Source organism: Onychostoma macrolepis, chromosome 24 (assembly GCF_012432095.1).
Source record: "Onychostoma macrolepis isolate SWU-2019 chromosome 24, ASM1243209v1, whole genome shotgun sequence".
Taxonomy (NCBI): Eukaryota; Metazoa; Chordata; class Actinopteri; order Cypriniformes; family Cyprinidae; genus Onychostoma; species Onychostoma macrolepis.
The window spans coordinates 18,666,621-18,684,921 of record NC_081178.1 but is presented as its reverse complement, the minus strand read 5'-3'; the positions used below and the strand labels follow the sequence as shown (position 1 = coordinate 18,684,921).

General features: G+C 41.3%; 1 protein-coding gene across 4 annotated transcripts in view; it reads right to left on the bottom strand.

Annotated features, from left to right (window-relative positions):
* Positions 1 to 18,301, bottom strand: part of mppe1 (metallophosphoesterase 1) — a 97,942-nt gene that overhangs the window by 49,578 nt on the left and 30,063 nt on the right. For 2 of the 4 annotated variants that reach the window (XM_058764675.1, XM_058764679.1), the window contains 3 exons: positions 17,130 to 17,233; positions 16,581 to 16,661; positions 12,860 to 13,755 (listed from right to left, as the gene is read on the bottom strand). In XM_058764675.1, the coding sequence (XP_058620658.1) occupies positions 13,089 to 13,755; positions 16,581 to 16,661; positions 17,130 to 17,233 (852 nt within the window). In that variant the 3' untranslated portion in view covers positions 12,860 to 13,088. Of the gene's footprint in view, positions 1 to 12,859; positions 13,756 to 16,580; positions 16,662 to 17,129; positions 17,234 to 18,301 lie in introns of those variants that run through there. The other 2 variants (XM_058764678.1, XM_058764676.1) reach the window with 1 other exon arrangement.

Sequence of the window (18,301 nt, the reverse complement as noted above, 5' to 3'; positions counted from 1 at the left end):
CGAGGCACTCCAGGCGGCTGAACAGCAGCATCCTGTGAGCGACTAGTTCCCGTTCTGACTTGGCTTAAACCATCAAATTGTCGAGGTAGTTTAGAATGCGGATTCCCATCTGAGTGGAAAGAGCCACATCTATGCACTTCGTGAAAGTACATAGGGCCAGAGACAGTCCGAATGGAAGGACTATTGATAGGCCACACCCTTGAATGCAAATCTCAAGAAAGTCTGTGATGGGGGTCTATGTGGATGTGAAAGTAAGCATCTTACAGATCTACTGTTAAAAACCAATCCTCGGGGCATATTTGCAGTTAACCCTCTGGAGTCTGAGGGGGTTTTGTGGCCCAGGAGAAAATATTAATGGCTAAAGTCTGATTACACTGTAATCAGCACAAACTGTGCTACAATAATATGTGAGCAGCTTGAATGTACATGTTTGTGATTTTGAGAAAACAATGTTTATGCGTGGTTAGTGAAAAACTAAACATTTTAACCCGCACCTGGACGCCAGCGCACTGAACACTCTTTGTTTGCACATGCCATTGTTTACGAATAGATTAAATGAAACGGGACAAAATGAATCTTGACAAACTATATATCATTCTGAAGGTCTAAGCCTCATGCATCGATGATAGATCGCTGTTTTTCGATGGAAAGCTTATAAGGAATGTATTTGCTAAATTTGTGTAAGCAGTACACATCAAAACACCGATAATAAAAACGCAGTACATACCAGCTTCGTCGTAATATTGAGTCACAAACGCATCCACTGCTGTAAATCCCAGTTTAGTTAGAGAGGTAATTGTCCACGGAACAACATCCCATAGAACACTTTTAGTCCAACAAACAATAACATTGTAATATGGATGGATATTCCTTTGTTTACGTCTCATTTCTTCAAGGAGAGTTATTGTTTGGGTCCGTTATGGAATAAATTACGCTCAAAAACAGTGTCTTGGTGGAAAAACAACAACATGGTTTTGTAGCACGCAGTGTTACAAACAGAATGAGACCATCCAAAAAAAAAAAAGTCACAGATACACGGAATATTGTTTATTTGAATTCTGGCACTCTCTCGTGACAGCTCATGACGCACGCTGTGATGCACCTGTCATCTGATGGGGGGCGTAATTTAGCGATCGGCTTTTTGGACAAATAATCCTTTTTTTTTTCAACATTTTTCATATATGTGTGTTTGTGTTTTGTGGGGAATGTAGCTGTATCTGTATGGCTAGCATCTGTGTGACTGATAATCAGCGTGTGATTACCGACTGTATGACAGCTATCAGTGTGAACGCTGATCGGCCATTATTGACTATATGGCCCATCTGTATGATTATCATCTGTATTACCGCACATCAGCATGTGATTACTGACTATGACCAACAATCAGTGTGAATGTCTGGCAATATCAGTGCATGTCTGGAAATCAGATGTACTTGACATACAAAGCTAATTCTTTTTTTTTTTTTTTTTTTGCGTCTTCTTCCAGAAACAAAAAGTAGCCGAGATGGACTTGAAACTTCATGTTTGTTTTACGGAGGTGATATGTGTGTGTTTACATGTCCACAACTTGTGCAAGCAGTGTTTGTACTTCGGACTGAAGAACATGAGCTTTGTTGTCCTGTACTGGAGTCTGAATAATGCCTCTGAAACGAGGCGGCCTGTACGAGACTCAACTGAAGTGAGTAACCTCGTTTTATAGTGTTTCGAATCCCAAGCCCTGAGCCGGATGCCAAGTGGTTCTATAGGGGACAGGGAGCTTGCATTCACGGATATGAGGAAAGGAATAAATGTTCTTTTGAGTACGTTGGTCTACTATCACAGCGGTAAAATACTCTGGAGCGCGTTGAACTTGCAGGACATGCCCAGCTTGGAAAATGCCTTCATCGCTCACAGGTGGTCGTAAGGGTGAGTGTGAGCTTTCTTCGAGGGGGTTCTAGCCATGGCGAGAACTGACCCTCTCCTCTTCTTCTCTGTGTACAGTTCAGGATGGCTTCTGAGACCCAAGGTCCAGCACTACTCGAGGGCACCACTAGACACTAGACCGGCAAGACTCATACTCTCGCAGTGAGAGCAAGTCTCAGTAAGCGCAAGGGCGTGCCCAGGCAGGTGACGCACTCGCTGTGCCCGCCTGCATTGAGCAGAGACTCCCTGCATGAGCCACATTCACGGGGTGACATTTGCAACAACTCTCAAGAAATTTGCTCTTTATATAGATGAATGGCCACTTCTTCGTCCGCTTCTTCCTCTGTGGGGGCTCTTCTATGGGGGCGAGCAGAGGGCTGAGCTTCTTCTTTCTTCTTTGGCTTCTTAAATAAAATAAAAGTGGACAGCAAGGAAGGGGTTACACTCTAAAACATCAAGAGTGCAAAACAGACACATCCACTCACACACACACACACATACACAGTTATACACACTAAAATGAATTGGTATGACTATAATCATATAGCCAAAACAAGTAAATAAAATGTTGAAATCAGATCAGACCTAGAAGGATTAAGCTCTGATAAAACATTTCCGTTAATTTTTGTTACATTTTTATAGAATTTTAATGTTTTGTGTAACAAAATGCTTTCTCTGTGGTCAGGTTTGACTGTAGTAGTAATAATTCAAAAACTGACGCTTCAAATTTCTAAAAAAAAAAAAACTGAAACCTTTACAAAAAGTTGTCTTTGAGAATGTCTAAATATATATTCAAACCCACAACTTGATAGAAATATGTGATTATGTCTAAAAACAATTAGAGAATTTACAGGCCTTTTATATAGAGCTACTGTATATAGGGATCTATGGGATAAACCAGGGGTGTCCAAAGTGCGGCCCATGGATAAATTTCAAATGGCCCACATCTTGTCTATTATGTGTGGCCTGCTAAGCATAATTTACAAGATATGCAGTTTCAAAATGTCAACACAAGGTGACAGCACTGAATTTTAGACCAGATGCAGAAGTAAAACGCGAGTGATGATAACGATTTGATAACTCATATTCACTGCCATTTCCTTTGCGCACGAGTATTCACAAACGCGCATCAAAAGCGGAAGTGCACGACTTGTTTCAAGTGTGCTGCATGGACAGCACAGCGCGACCTCTGAAAAAATGCATTTACTCACTGACTGATCTCGATCACAAGACCACTAAACAGTGTTGTGAGAATCGTTTGCGTTTGTAGCAGAGGTTTCCGATACAAACCACAGATTCCGCGGTGATTTAAACTCGTTTAAATGCAGATGACATTCTCAACAACACTGACATGGAAAATAGGAGAAACATTGTGCAACAACAATGCAGTTATACTTTTCAACCCACAAATCACCAACATTTATAATGGATTTACTGTAGTAATAGGTATTGTGGCATTGTGGCAGAAATGTAGAATCTTCATAGCAAATTTTATTTTTACATTCATAATATACGCTAACAGAATGTAAGGTAAGGGTGTAATGAAACGTAGGCCAAATTACAGATATTTTTATTATAAGCAGTTTTGTGCTTTTTTATTTATACAAAATAAATGTGTTAATAGAATAAACACCATATAGCCATTCTATACATTATAATTATTCAAACATTTAAGGTTGTCAATATTTACATACTCAACAAAACTCAAGCTACTGCTACTGTCAACTCAAGCTACTGTCACATATAGGCCTATATATATATATATATATATATATATGTATATATATATATATATATATATATATATATATATATATATATATATATATATACAGGTGCTGGTCATATAATTAGAATATCATCAAAAGATGATTTATTTCACTAATTCCATTCAAAAAGTGAAACTTGCATATTATATTCATTCATTACACACAGACTGATATATTTCAAATGTTTATTTCTTTTAATTTTGATGATTAGAGCTTACAGCTCATGAAAGTCAAAAATCAGTATCTCAAAATATTAGAATATTACTTAAGACCGATACAAAGAAAGGATTTTTAGAAATCTTGGCCAACTGAAAAGTATGAAAATGAAAAGTATGAGCATGTACAGCACTCAATACTTAGTTGGGGCTCCTTTTGCCTGAATTACTGCAGCAATGCGGCGTGGCATGGAGTCGATCAGTCTGTGACACTGCTCAGGTGTTATGAGAGCCCAGGTTGCTCTGATAGTGGCCTTCAGGTCATCTGCATTGTTGGGTCTGGTGTCTCTCATCTTCCTCTTGACAATACCCCATAGATTCTCTATGGGGTTCAGGTCAGGCGAGTTTGCTGGCCAATCAAGCACAGTAACACTATGGTCATTGAACCAGCTTTTGGTACCTTTGGCAGTGTGGGCAGGTGCCAAGTCCTGCTGGAAAATGAAATCAGCATCTCCATAAAGCTTGTCAACAGAAGGAAGCATGAAGTGCTCTAAAATTTCCTGGTAGATGGCTGCGTTGACTGTGGACATCAGAAAACACAGTGGACCAACACCAGCAGATGGCATGGCAGCCCAAATCATCACTGACTGTGGAAACTTCACACTGGACTTCAAGCAACATGGATTCTGTGCATCTCCACTCTTCCTTCAGACTCTGGGACCTTGATTTCCAAATGAAATGTAAAATTTACTTTCATCTGAAAAGAGGACTTTGGACCACTGAGCAACAGTCCAGTTCTTTTTCTCCACAGCCCAGTTAAGATGCTTCTGACGTTGTCTCTGGTTCAGAAGTGGCTTGGTAGCCCTTTTCCTGAAGACGTCTGAGCGTGGTGACTCTTGATGCACTGACTCCAGCTTAAGGGTGAATCCCATTTCTCTGTCTTACCCCTTCCCCTACGTCTTACCCCAAGCCCTTGTCCCTCGAAACCGAGTGGTAAGCGCTAGGGGTGAAAACATACCCCTATGAAATGAGACACCACTTGGTTACGGTTACGTCATCATACACCGTCGCTAGCCGGCTGCTACGTCATCAGAGCCGACAAGTGTTGATCACAAACTTTGGATCGTTTTACAAACTTGTTAAAACTGTAGACATGCATGGAGTTTATTCAAGGCTAGTCTGCGGGACTGTTGTGCAACTCAGCAATGTAACGTTAGCGTCGCAAACTAGCAATTTTTTAAAAACGTTTCAATTAAGTACATGTTTGCAAATATATATGTACAGGACTGTCTAGAGCACAAAACAAGACTATCGTAATTTTTAAATAAATTATTTAAGCCGAAAATACTTGATTGTTGCCGGTTGCGCAGTGTGTTCTGGGTACCCCTCGGTTTCAAGTAAGCTCGCAAAAATGCTTGGTTTTAAGGGGTATCTACCCCTTCCCCTTAGCCCTACCCCTCGATCAAAACGAGAATTGGGATAGCCCTTACTCTCATGTGAACGCGCAAAACTAAGGGGAAGGGGTAAGGGGAAGGGGTAAGACAGAGAAATGGGATTCACCCTAAGTTCTCTTCTTGTGAAGCTCTCCCAAGTGTTTGAATCGGCTTTGCTTGACTGTATTCTCAAGCTTGCGGTCATCCCTGTTGCTTGTGCACCAAATTCTTCCTTCCAGTCAACTTTGCATTTAATATGCTTTGATACAGCACTCTGTAAAGAGCCACACCTTTCAGTAATGACCCTCTGTGACTTACCCTCTTTGTGGATTAGATTAGATTAGATTCAACTTTATTGTCATTACACAAGTACAGGTACAGGGCAACGAAATGCAGTTTAGGTCTAACCAGAAGTGCAATAGCAGCAAGTGCATGATATACAGTGGTTGAATAAGTGCAGGACAAGGATATGTACTGAATATATGTATAAATATATATAGAAAGATGGTTATTACTATAAACAGAATTTACAGGTGAGTATGTATAGTGAATAAATATACAGATGGCTATTACTATAAACAGAATTTACAGGTGATATGTACTATCAATATAATATATATACAGATGGTTATTACTATAGACAAGGTGTAAAGTGCAGTGGAAATGATTGCATATTACAATTAGACGACGGTGCAAAATGCTAATGTAAACATTGATAATGTAAACAACAGTCGGCAGTGCAAATGAGTATAGTCCAATTTAGGTATGGTAGTGCAAGATACAAAAGTAAACAGTTGTTACTGTAATAAAATTTACATTCAGTCAGTAGTGCAAATAAGGCCGATGTGAGGTAGGGGAGAAGAGTTAACAATATATGAGGAAGTGGATCAACGGGGGTTAGAGTTCAGCAAGGAGACAGCTCTAGGGAAGAAACTGTTCTTTAATCTGCTGGTCCTGGTCCGGAGGCACCTGAAACGCCTGCCGGAGGGCAGGAGAAAACAGTCTGTGGGCTGGGTGAGAGGAGTCCTTAAGGATGCTGCGAGCTCGATGCAGACAGCGTTTCCTCTGGATGTGTTCGATGGCAGGTAGTGGAGTCCCTGTGATGCGCTGGGCAGTTTTCACCACCGCTGCAGTGCCTTGCGCTCCGCAACAGAGCAGCTCCCATACCATACTGTGACACAGTTGGTCAGGATGCTTTCTATTGCGCAGCGATAGAAGTTCACCAGGATAGCCGAGGAGAGCTGATTCTTCCTCAGTGTCCTCAGAAAGAAGAGGCGCTGGTGAGCCTTCTTGACCAGGCTGGAGGTGTTGGTTTTCCACAACATGTCCGCCGAGATGTGGATCCCCAGGAACTTGAAACTGGAGACACGCTCAACAGCCATTCCATTGATGTGGATGGTGTCGTGTGTGCCTCTTGACTCCTTCCTGAAGTCCACGATGAGCTCCTTCGTTTTGGTGGTGTTGAGGAGCAGGTTATTTTCAGTGCACCATGTGGCCAGGTGCTGGATCTCCTCCCTATAGGCAGTCTCATCGTTGTTACTGATGAGGCCAATCACCGTGGTGTCGTCTGCAAACTTGACGATGGAATTAGATCCATACACAGGCTTGCAGTCGGAGGTGAAGAGGGAGTAGAGAAACGGGCTTAGCACACAGCCCTGTGGTACACCAGTGTTAAGTGTGATGGATGTGGAGCAGGTGAATCCTGATCGAACATTCTGGGGTCTGTTGGTCAGGAAGTCCAAAATCCAGTTACACATTGAGGTATTGATGCCCAGGTCTCCAAGTTTGGCTATTAACTTGGTTGGGATGACAGTGTTGAATGCTGAGCTGAAGTCAACAAACAGCATACGTGCATAAGTGTTCTTATTGTCCAGGTGAGTGAGCACAGAGTGCAGTGCCATGGAAACTGCATCCTCTGTGCTCCTATTGCTACGGTAGGCAAACTGGTGTGAGTCCAATGTGGATGGTAGAGAGTCTTTTAGGTGTTCCAGGACCAGCCGCTCAAAGCACTTCATGACGATGGGTGTGAGTGCTACAGGGCGGTAGTCATTAGGGCACCTCGGACTAGAGTGTTTTGGCACTGGCACAATGGAAGTGCATTTAAAGCATGTTGGTACGGCTGCTTGGGCAAGAGACAGATTGAAGATGTCTGTAAAACCCCAGCAAGCTGCTCCGCACATGCCCTGAGAACACGACCAGGGATGTTGTCTGGTCCAGCAGCCTTGTGCACGCTGATCCGGCTCAGTGTCTTGCAGACATCTGTGGAGGAGAGTGTGATTGGTGGGTGATCAGCTGAGGGATTGAGCTTGGTGGCAGTTTCTCTGTTGTCTCTTTCAAAGCGAGCATAAAAGTGATTTAGCTCGTTCAGGAAGTTGACATCAGTGGCTGCGGGGGTGGAGTGGGTGGGTTTGTAGTCACTGATGGCCTGAATGCCCTGCCACATGCGTCGAGGGTCAGAGTTGGAAAAGTGTCCCTCTATCTTTAGCTTGTAGCAGTGCTTGGCCTTTTTGATGCCCCTCTTCAGGTTTGCTCTGGATGTGCTGTAGGCTTGTGCATCTCCTGATCTGAAGGCAGTGTTGCGTGACTTCAACAGGAGTCGCACTTCCTTGTTCATCCAAGGCTTCTGATTTGGATATGTGGTGATCTGTTTCTGGGTTGTAACACTGTCAATGGTGGTATTGATATGATCCAATACAGAGGAGGTGTAAGAGTCAATGTCTGTGTGAGCACCACTGGTGGCTTGAGAAGCAAACATACTCCAGTCTGTGTGTAGAAACCTTTCCTGGAGTGTGGAATCTGCCCCCGCAGGCCACACCTTGATGGTCTTCACTGATGGCTTCACACGGTTGATGAGGGGTGCATATTTGGGGTGAGGAACAAAGAAAGGTGATCTGACTGTCCCAGGTGGGGAGGGTGTCGCAACGTAGCTCCAGCCATGTTTGTGTAAACATGGTCTAAGGTTTTGTTTCCTCTGGTGTGACAGGAAACATGCTGGTGAAACTTGGGTAGCACTGACTTTAAGTTTGAGTGATTAAAGTCACCTGCAACAATAAAAGCCGCTTCGGTGATCAGTCTGTTGTTTACTGATGGCTGCATGAAGTTCTTTCATAGCAAGCTTGGCATCAGCATCCGGGGAATATAGGCTGCAGTTATAATGGTGGAAGTGAACTCCGCGGTAGATAAACGGTCTACATTTAACCATGAGAAACTCAAGGTTAGATGAACAATGACTCCCAACAACAGCAGAGTTTGTGCACCAAGCTTTGTTAATGTAAATGCACAATCCACCACCTCTGGTCTTACCGAGCCATCTAATGTTCTATCCGCCCGAGTGTGTGGCGTCCGCTAGCTCAATAGCGGTGTCCGGTATTCCGCTATTTAACCAGGTTTCCGTGAAGATTAGGACGTTACAGTTCAAAAGTTTCTTGCTGTGTGTGATGCTGAGTCGAATCTCCTCCATTTTGTTCACTAGCGACCGTACATTGGCAAGGAAAATGCTGGGTAAAGAGAGCCGGTGTGGTGTTAGCCTTAGCTTAGCTCTTAGTCCTCCGCGCTTCCCCGCCTTTGTTTACGATCTCGACGCCGCCTGCGAGCACTTCCGCCCGGCCGGGTAGGGTGCATAGCCTCGGTGTCCTAGCGATCTCAGGAAGGAGTCAAGATTGTCCATAAAAGTGTCGGAAATTGCAAACCGATATCCAAAAGCTCACAACGGGTGTACGATGTAAAGGCACAGCTGTTCTGCACGAACAGGCCCGAGATGAGTAAGAAAAATACCGCAAAATCGCAAAATCTGGAGAGACCCAGAGCCTCGCGATGTACTCGCGCCGCCATCTTGGGAAGGTTTATGGAGGGTGTCAATGTTCGTCTTCTGGATCATTGCCAAGTCAGCAGTCTTCCCCATTATTGTGGTTTCAAAGAACAAGAGATACCCAGAATTTATACTGTAGGGATGGTCATTTATTCAAACTCAAATGTAAATATTCTAATATTTTGAGATACTGATTTTTGACTTTCATGAGCTGTAAGCTCTAATCATCAAAATTAAAAGAAATAAACATTTGAAATATATCAGTCTGTGTGTAATGAATGAATATAATATACAAGTTTCACTTTTTGAATGGAATTAGTGAAATAAATCAACTTTTTGATGATATTCTAATTATATAACCAGCACCTGTATATATATGTGTGTGTGTGTGTGTGTGTGTGTACACAGGTATGTATGTGTGTGTGTGTGTGTATGTGTGTATTTGTAGGGGTGTCCCCGACTAAGGATTTTCATAGTCGAATCGGAATTTTCGAATCATGCCAATACTCGACTGATAGTCGAATCATATATTTGGGGGCGGGGCAAAATACATTACCAAGAATCAAGTCAGACATTCGACAGTCATAAATACACATGGAAAATGGCTCGCAGATACAAACGGGGTAAATAATGTTTTATGTTTTGATTAAAAGATAGTTAACATTAAACATCAGTGAAACCCTTAAGAATTCACAATAGAATTCAAATTTTTTTTACAATAGTGCTCTCACTACAACATTATATATATGATCGTAATTATAACATTCTGCATTTCTGTTTTGAGCTGCACACGCTGAAGATGACCAGTAGAATGAAGCATATGATAGCAGGTTTTTAATCAATGGGATTTAACTCATTTATCTCACATAGAATAGGCTTAGGCTATCTGCACAAAATCCCCCGAATTCACATGAAAGCGTCTGAGCGGCTCTGAATGAACTCCTTTTGTGGACGCGTTCTTCACGCAATAACATGCAGAAACACAACTAAACACTAAAAATAATCACAGCGTTTTATTATAATAGTGTTCTCATTATAATGCTATGTACAGTATATGACAGTGCCAGTCATAGTTATTAATATTCTGCATTGTTGTCCTGCTCTCACCGCGCGCTGAAGAGATAATCACCGTACTACAAGCACTTTATTGCAGCGTAACTCAACCAAAGGCATCTTATACGAGATAAATAATATACTTATACACTTATACTTATACCCTACCTGATCGAAAAAAAACGAAGTCTTCCACTGTGCCTGTGTCAGTTTGAGTCTTGTTAAAGATTTAAATCCCTGCCGCCAAGAATGCTCCTCTGTCGGTGACGCATTAGAAAGCGAAACTTTAATCTATAGGGGTGGTTGGATTTATTCACACACATTAAAATATTTATTTAAAGCTTCTTTCTTTTAAGATTCTTATTTACAGCATTATCATAATAGGCTATATATTAACTTATTGGGAGAAAACCGGTAGTCTGATGTGAAATCAGACACTGAGCACCCCCCTATAGCCAAAATGGCACGATCATAACACCTTGCGAATATTCGACTGTGAGATTGGGAGTCGAATCAGGCTCCTCGAATCGAAGCATCGAATCGTCGACTATTCGGGGACACCCCTAGTGTATTGCGCTCATAAGTTTACATACCCCTTGCAGAATGTGCAAAATGTTAATAATTGGTAAAAAAAATAAAATAAGAGTGATGTTTTCATACTCCACAAGACAAAATAATAACTGAATTTATAAAATTACCACTTTCAAAAGCTTACATACCCTTGAATCTTAATACTATGTGTCATTTCCTGGATGATCCACGACTGTTTTTATATTTTGTGATAGTTGTTCATGAGTCCCTTGTTTGTCCTGAGCAGTTCACTGGCCTGCTGTTCTTCAGAAAAATCCTCCAGCTCCTGCACATTCTTTGGTTTTCCAGCATTCTGTTTGAACATTTTCCAAAAGTGACTGCATTATTTTGAAATCCATCTTTTAACACTGAGGACAACTGAGGGACTCATGCATAACTACTACAAAAGGTGAACACATGTACTGATGCTCAAGAAGGCCACACAATGCATTCTTGAGCATCAGGAAACGTTTTCACCTTTTGTAATAGTTGTGTATGAGTCCCTCAGCTGTCCTCAGTGTGAAAATATGCAGGGGCGTCATGCACTCATTACTTTTGAGGGAGCATGGGTGTGGATTGGGGGATCGTCATGTGACACACAGCAGCCACAATAGATCTTACTTATAGATTTGTACACACATCTGCCCGTTTGTTGTTTCTGACAAAAGAATTCGCCAGAAAGAGTCATTCAGTCAGCGAGCGAGTGAAGAAACATTGGCATTTTAGCAATGACTCATCTGAACGCTTCTGATTGGTCATTGCATTCATAAGCTCAACAGCATCGTGTTTTGAGACCAATTTGGCGTGATTGGTTATAATGTGCAGTGCTGTAAAAACGCATCTGTCTCTGGCTCAGTGCCACCCAGCGAACACAGATTTGAATTTAGCAGCTGATGATATGATGCACTGAACGTTCTAATCACGCCAGTGTGATTGTATAACTACCTAACACTGTTCGGGAGGCAGACACACTCTGTCAGTTTAAATCTAGATTAAAGACCCATCTCTTTAGCCTGGCTTACACATAACACATTAATACGCTTCTATTATTCAAATCTGTTAAAGGATTGTTAGGCTGCATTAATTAGATCAACCGGAACCGGGAACACTCCCCATAACACACGATGTACTCGTTACATCGTAAGTTGAATGGCATCTGCGCTAATGTTTGTCTGTTTCTTTCCTAGTCTGTTTCTCGGTCCGTGTCCGATCAGATGGTGGGTCTGCGCCGGGAGGTGATGTCTGCGGCCCTGATCGTCGGCGGAGACCAGGACACCCGGATGACCCCCAGAGATATATCCCCAGATATATCAACCAAAAATAACTAAATAACTAAAATATAATAAAATACCTAACTACATACTACTATTGTTAGAAATTGCAACAAAATTAAAATAGAAATAGAAACTTTTGAACTGCGGGTTTCGTCTGGTCAGAGGAGAACTGGCCCCCCGACTGAGCCTGGTTTCTCCCAAGTTTTTTTTTTCTCCATTCTGTCTCAGAGGGACAGAATGGTTCCTTGCCGCTGTCGCCTCTGGCTTGCTCAGTTGGGGACACTTAATTTCTAGCGATTATCGCCGATTTGATTGCACAGATACTATTTAAACTAAACTGAGCTAGACAATGACATCTCTGAATTCAATAATGAAATGCCTTTAACTGAAAATTGAGTGTTTAATCTTATCATTATACATTACTGACACTCTATCCTCCAATTTGATACTGTTAAGTGCTTTGACACAATCTGTATTGTAAAAGCGCTATATAAATAATGGTGACTTGACTTGACTTGTATAAAATATAGAAAATATTAATCGGCTATTTTTTGTCTTTTGGAAGCTGCATTCAAAATCCACTTGGCCAAAAATCACTTTGAATGGGCATGACGCCTCTGAAAATATGGGTCTCAAAATCATACAGTCACTTTTGGAAAGGGTTCAAATATGCAGAAAATGCTGGAAAACCAAAGAATGTGCAGGAGCTGGAGGATTTTTTTAAAGAACAGTAGGCAGTTGAACTGCTCAGGAACAACAAGGGACACGTTATCACAAAATATAAAAACAGCTGTGGATCATCCAGGAAATGACACATTGTGGAAATTGCAATAATTCGCAAGTGACAACTTCTCACTTTGAGCACACGAATGCGTGTGTCATTTATTTAGCAGGTAAACACAGGAAGACCAATGGCGCTGAACCACGTCCCACGTCATTGCGCAATTTAAAGGGACCGCGATCCCTGTAGTCATGAATAAACACACTAAGAACAAAGTGCTGCGTTTATAATCAACAGTGTGTAGAACTACGCTTAACAACAAAGGTGAATTATGTATGTCACATTCACTATACACGTCCCCCCAGAATTCACCATATCAGAAGAGAGAGAAAAAAAAAAACAGTCAACGGGGAGGTGGGCGTATCAGTCGGCCACAACGGCTGCGCTGTACCGGAGGTCGAGGAGACCCCACTGCGGGCGGAGTCCCGTCATTACACGTGTGTGGGGCATGGAGTGTGGATAGCTTGGGAGTGAGGGGGGCAAGGGGTGGGCGCAGAACAGGAGGTCGGCCGCGTCGTGGGGGCTGAGCCAGGTCAATGGGCCTAGCCACGTCCAAGTGAGCCGGTTTAAGGCGGTCAATGGAGAGTCGCTCCGGTTTGCCGCCCCTGTCCACCACAAAATGTTTGTCCCCTGTCTCCAGAACCCGAAATGGGCCCTCGTAGGGTGGGTGTAGCAGCCCCCTGTGGGCGTCGTGGCGAATGAAAACATAGTCAGCCGCCTGAAGACCAGCGGGGATGTGCGACTGAGGGAGGCCATGACGGGAAGTAGGGACAGGTGCGAAAAGCCTCGCATTGTCCAGTAGAGCAGAACGCTGGAGAGTAGCAGACCAGGGAACCATAATGCTAGGGACAAAATCCCCTGGAACCCGCACCGGCTGTCCATAAACCAGCTCCGCGGATGAGGACTGAAGATCCTCCTTTGGTGCAGTCCTGATGCCCAGCATCACCCATGGGAGCTTGTCGACCCAGTTTTTGTCTTTGAGGCTGGCACGCAGGGCAGCCTTCATTGACCTATGAAAACGTTCACAGAGTCCGTTAGCCTGCGGGTGATATGCGGTTGTGCGGTGGAGTTTCACTCCAAGGCTCTGTGCGACGGCATTCCATAGCTCAGACGTAAACTGCGTGCCTCGGTCAGTCAAAACGCGGCGCGGATGTCTTAATGTGAATGTCTCTGAAGGTAACCGACTGTCCTCAGAAACGTGTCGCTGGCATTTTAATTTCATTTTACCTATAATTCCTGATAAAGCAGCGTTTATGAGCGCATAACTGCTTTGTGTACAGCGTTTCCGGGGAAACCGCAATATCTCAGCGCTCCTAAAGCTCAAAACTGTATGTTACCATAGACATTGTACAACCCCGCTCATTCTGTGTTCATTTTACTTGTGCAGCTCTTAAAATGGGTCATAAATTGCCTTAAATATATTTTTAAAAATTCTGCAGATATCCTGTAAATAGTGAAATAAAATTCCTTCCTTCATATTTGTTGATATGTGTGTATTGAAAATATTTTTGATTGACATTTAAACTCCTATCTGATTTTCTATATTTAAAAAAAAAAATAATAATAATAAAATAAAATAGTAATTTTTTTAATTCGGGCTAGTTAAATAAATTTTCGGGCTAACAAAATCTGAAGAGTACCTGCCCGAAGAGCTACCAGGGATTTTGAAATTTTGCGAGCCCTGGTCAGGGCTGCCCGATAAATCGAAATAAAATCACAATCGCGATTAGGCAAAAGCTGCGATAGTCATGCACATCTTGTCAGTGAAGCACAGTTCTGTGATCAGTAGTAAATCTCCATCCGAAGGCCAGAGGGCTCTCTCGTGCGGAAACTCCAAATATGCCCCGCAGAAGAAATCCAGGAAATCCCTATAGCAGTAGCTGAATAAACAGAAGATTTAACTGCTTTCATAGATTCAACGTGACTAATAAACACACGACTACAACAATATATGGTTTGTCTGAGTTTGTCTTATTATAATTTTCATTATAATAAAGTATATAATTCAATGCTAATCGAAATAGACTTTATCCCTACTTAGGATCCTATGAAATATGTTCTATGCCTTATTCTGTGTAAGAAGAAGCCACATCATCTCACAGAAGGATTTATTTCAAACACTCGACTGACGTTATGAAGTGAGTTTGGAGTAAAATCATTAAATGTGGTATTTTCACGTGCTTTCAGATGGAGCAGCATTTACTACACAGAGCCTAGTTCACTGAGAAGCTACACAAACAGCTTTCATTATCACGAACGATTTCTTTGATTTCATAATCACACGATTATATTGTTTGCGATTTTTTGCATAGTTTGTCAGTGAACTACGCCTCTGTGTAGTAAATGCTGCTCCTTCTGAAAGCACGTGATGGAGATTTACTACTAATCACAGAACCGGCTTTACTGACAAGATGTGCATGACAATCGCGTACAATTAATCGTGCAGCCCTATGAAACATGCTACACAAATAAATGTTTCTTCTTCTTATTATTATTATTATTAAGTTAGCTTGAGAAAGATAACTTTATCTAGTTTTTCTTCTGAGACTAAAATTTCTGGCTGCTACTCCTCCTAGAGCTTTAACTCTACAACCACCAAACTCAGCCCACATCTTCAGACTGTATACATCCGAATTTGTACATACTGTATTTGGCAGTATACTGACCCGTGGTATTTCCATGTCTGGTCAATAATGCTCCCAGATTTGTCCGAAAATCTGCGGTGTGTACAGGAGTTTACTCGTCCGTATACAGCTTTTTTCATGCAGTGTGATCTGACTCAGGTTGCTAAATCTTGTCTAACTGATCGGACTTACGGTTTTCCTGAAAATGAAGATTAAAAATCATAAAAATCCCATAGACTTACATTGATGGCATGTTCAGAAGACCCCGTTTACACTAGTGCATTTTCGTTTTAAAACAGCGTTTTAGAATGACAACGATCCTTGTCTACACTGGCGTTTCCGCTGCATTCAGAAACGATCTCCGTCTACACTACACAACCAAAAACGCATGTCTCGTGACTGTTAGATATCTATAACCATAGATATGTATAGGTAGATGCCTTATTATTTAGATGGCGAGCACGTCTACATGCTTGGTGTTGTCGAATGGGGAATCTACCCATACATATCTATGGGTACAACAATGAGCATGATGTTATTGTTTACACGGTTGTCAAGGATAGGCAGAGAGAATGTGGGCAGACGCCATCGTTTTCAAAAGTTGGGCAGAGTGGCAATCCACCTGTCACTCAAGTGGCCACACCTTTATATATGCAGAACTTTAAGGCTTAATATAATTTAAACAGATGAGTTATAAAAAAAAAAATTCACCCCCCTCACAGTTGTCATGAAGGGCAAAATTACCTATATAGATCAAAACCACTTTTTGTACCAGGCTGTAAAAAAAATAAAAATTCTGCTGTAAAGTTGGGCGTTTAACATGGGAGGCCTATGGGACTGACTCCCTTTTGGAGCCAGTCTCTAGTGGCCAGTCGATGAATTGCAGTTTTAGTCACTTCCATGTTGGTTTCAAGAGAGAGACCGGGGAGGTTGCCGCTTAACTATTTCTAATCAATTTAGACTCATTTAAGCACTCTACCTAATATTTCTATCTATCGATCTATCTATCTATCTATAATCTGACTCTATCCATCCATCCATTCATCTATTTATCTTTATTCTTTAAAACTATTTTAAACTTAAAACTACTTAAAACTGAAAACTTTTAAACTTCTAGCTTTTAAAACTTATTTAAACTTTCTGGTCTGGCTTTCTCAAGGCAATTTAAAGTTTGTCTTGACAAACTTTTTTATCTAGTTAATAATTCTTACTTGACTCCTTTAATGGTGATGATCCGCGCTGATGTCACGTTAAACACTTGCTCAAACCGCTCCAACTTCTGCTTAGTCATTCTGCCAAAGGGAAAAGAAAGACAATACAGGAACCACACCTTAGTCAAATCAGGCACCTGTATACACACACACACACACACACACATGCTAAAAGTCCCTTGAATGTACAATGATCTGATTCTACAACCTGTCTGTCTTGCTGATCTGAGATGATGTTGACAGCAAGTTACAAAAAAACTTCAAACTTGAAAATCCACATTCGAGTCAAAAACAAACATTTCTTTAAGAAAATTTTAAAAAATAAATTAACATCACTTCAAAGTAAGAATTCATAATTTAGCCAAAAAATTATTACTTTTAAATATCATTCAATATTGCAAATATTTTAAATATAATGTAATTTTTGTAATACGATAGCAGTGAAAACATGCTGTATCATAAACATTGACTCAGAAGCTCTCATGGACAATGTGTGAGCATGAAAACCACACATTTGCACTGAAGGTTAATTGTAACCCTCAAACTCACTCGTTATGGAAGCCGATGTCATGATTTCCGATAAGAACCACAAGCTCTGTGTCACTAGGATGACGGAAGATCCGTTTAAAACGTCTGATGTCATCTTCCCAGTCCTGATTGGAGAGTCACAGCACATTTAAAACAGCATGTCTTAATGGCTGATGTCAGTGATCAAAATGTTAATATGAAGCATTTGTTTGTTTGACTTCTGAAATGTAATATCTCAAGGCATTTGATTACTGCCATATAGTGTACATTGTTTAAAAAATAAAGAATATCAAATTAATACATAAGATGACTAGATACTTTTAGGTTATCTCACTGGTCAAAATGAGAAACCATTAGAAACCATTAAAAACCATTAAAAATAAATGGACTTTACCTAAGGACAAAGTAGTAGGATTTCTGTACTCTGCATCTTTATTCAGTTTAAAAACTGTGCACACTGATTTTATCAACTGTACCTTCCCATGGATTTATAAATTATTCCATTTATTTGGAAATCTGTGCCCACTGATTCATCTAATGCAAAAGATTCTGAAAATATTTTTAAAAACTAACCAAATACCACAAGACAAAAGCCAGTTATTAACCCTCTGAGGTAGGAAAACTGACGGGGCCCGACACGCTGAGTCCATTCGGGCCGGGCTCGGGCCATTTTTTTTTTTTACAGATCGGGCTCGGGCTCATTTAGCTTCTCTCCTTTTATTGTGCCCATATACGCGCAGAGCACACTTGGCTAATTAAATACTGATTATTTTATAAATATTATACATCACCTAAGCAATACGCAACGCATACGCACACATTAGCATACAGGTGACCATGCAGAGCATCAGGAAGAAGTTGGAGCGTGGAGTTACAAAAAGTTCCCAATGCTTCGGGAAAAGCTGCATTTTTGATCAGCCATGCATTTGATGATGATCCTGACTCGCCATCTCCTCACTGGATGCGCCTTTAGAGAGAAATGCATCTTTAGGGATTTTATAATGAAAGAGTTTTTGTTTTCGATTCGCATTATTTCGTTTTAAAGTAGTAATTCAAAGCTTTCTATAGATACTATATTTATCAAGTCAGTGAGGCAAGTAGACTATATGCTGTGTTTCGGTTTTTCAGAAGCGCGCCGCTTGCTCAAAACCGCTTGCTTCTTTTTTTTTTTTTTTTTTAATAAAAGCACGTTT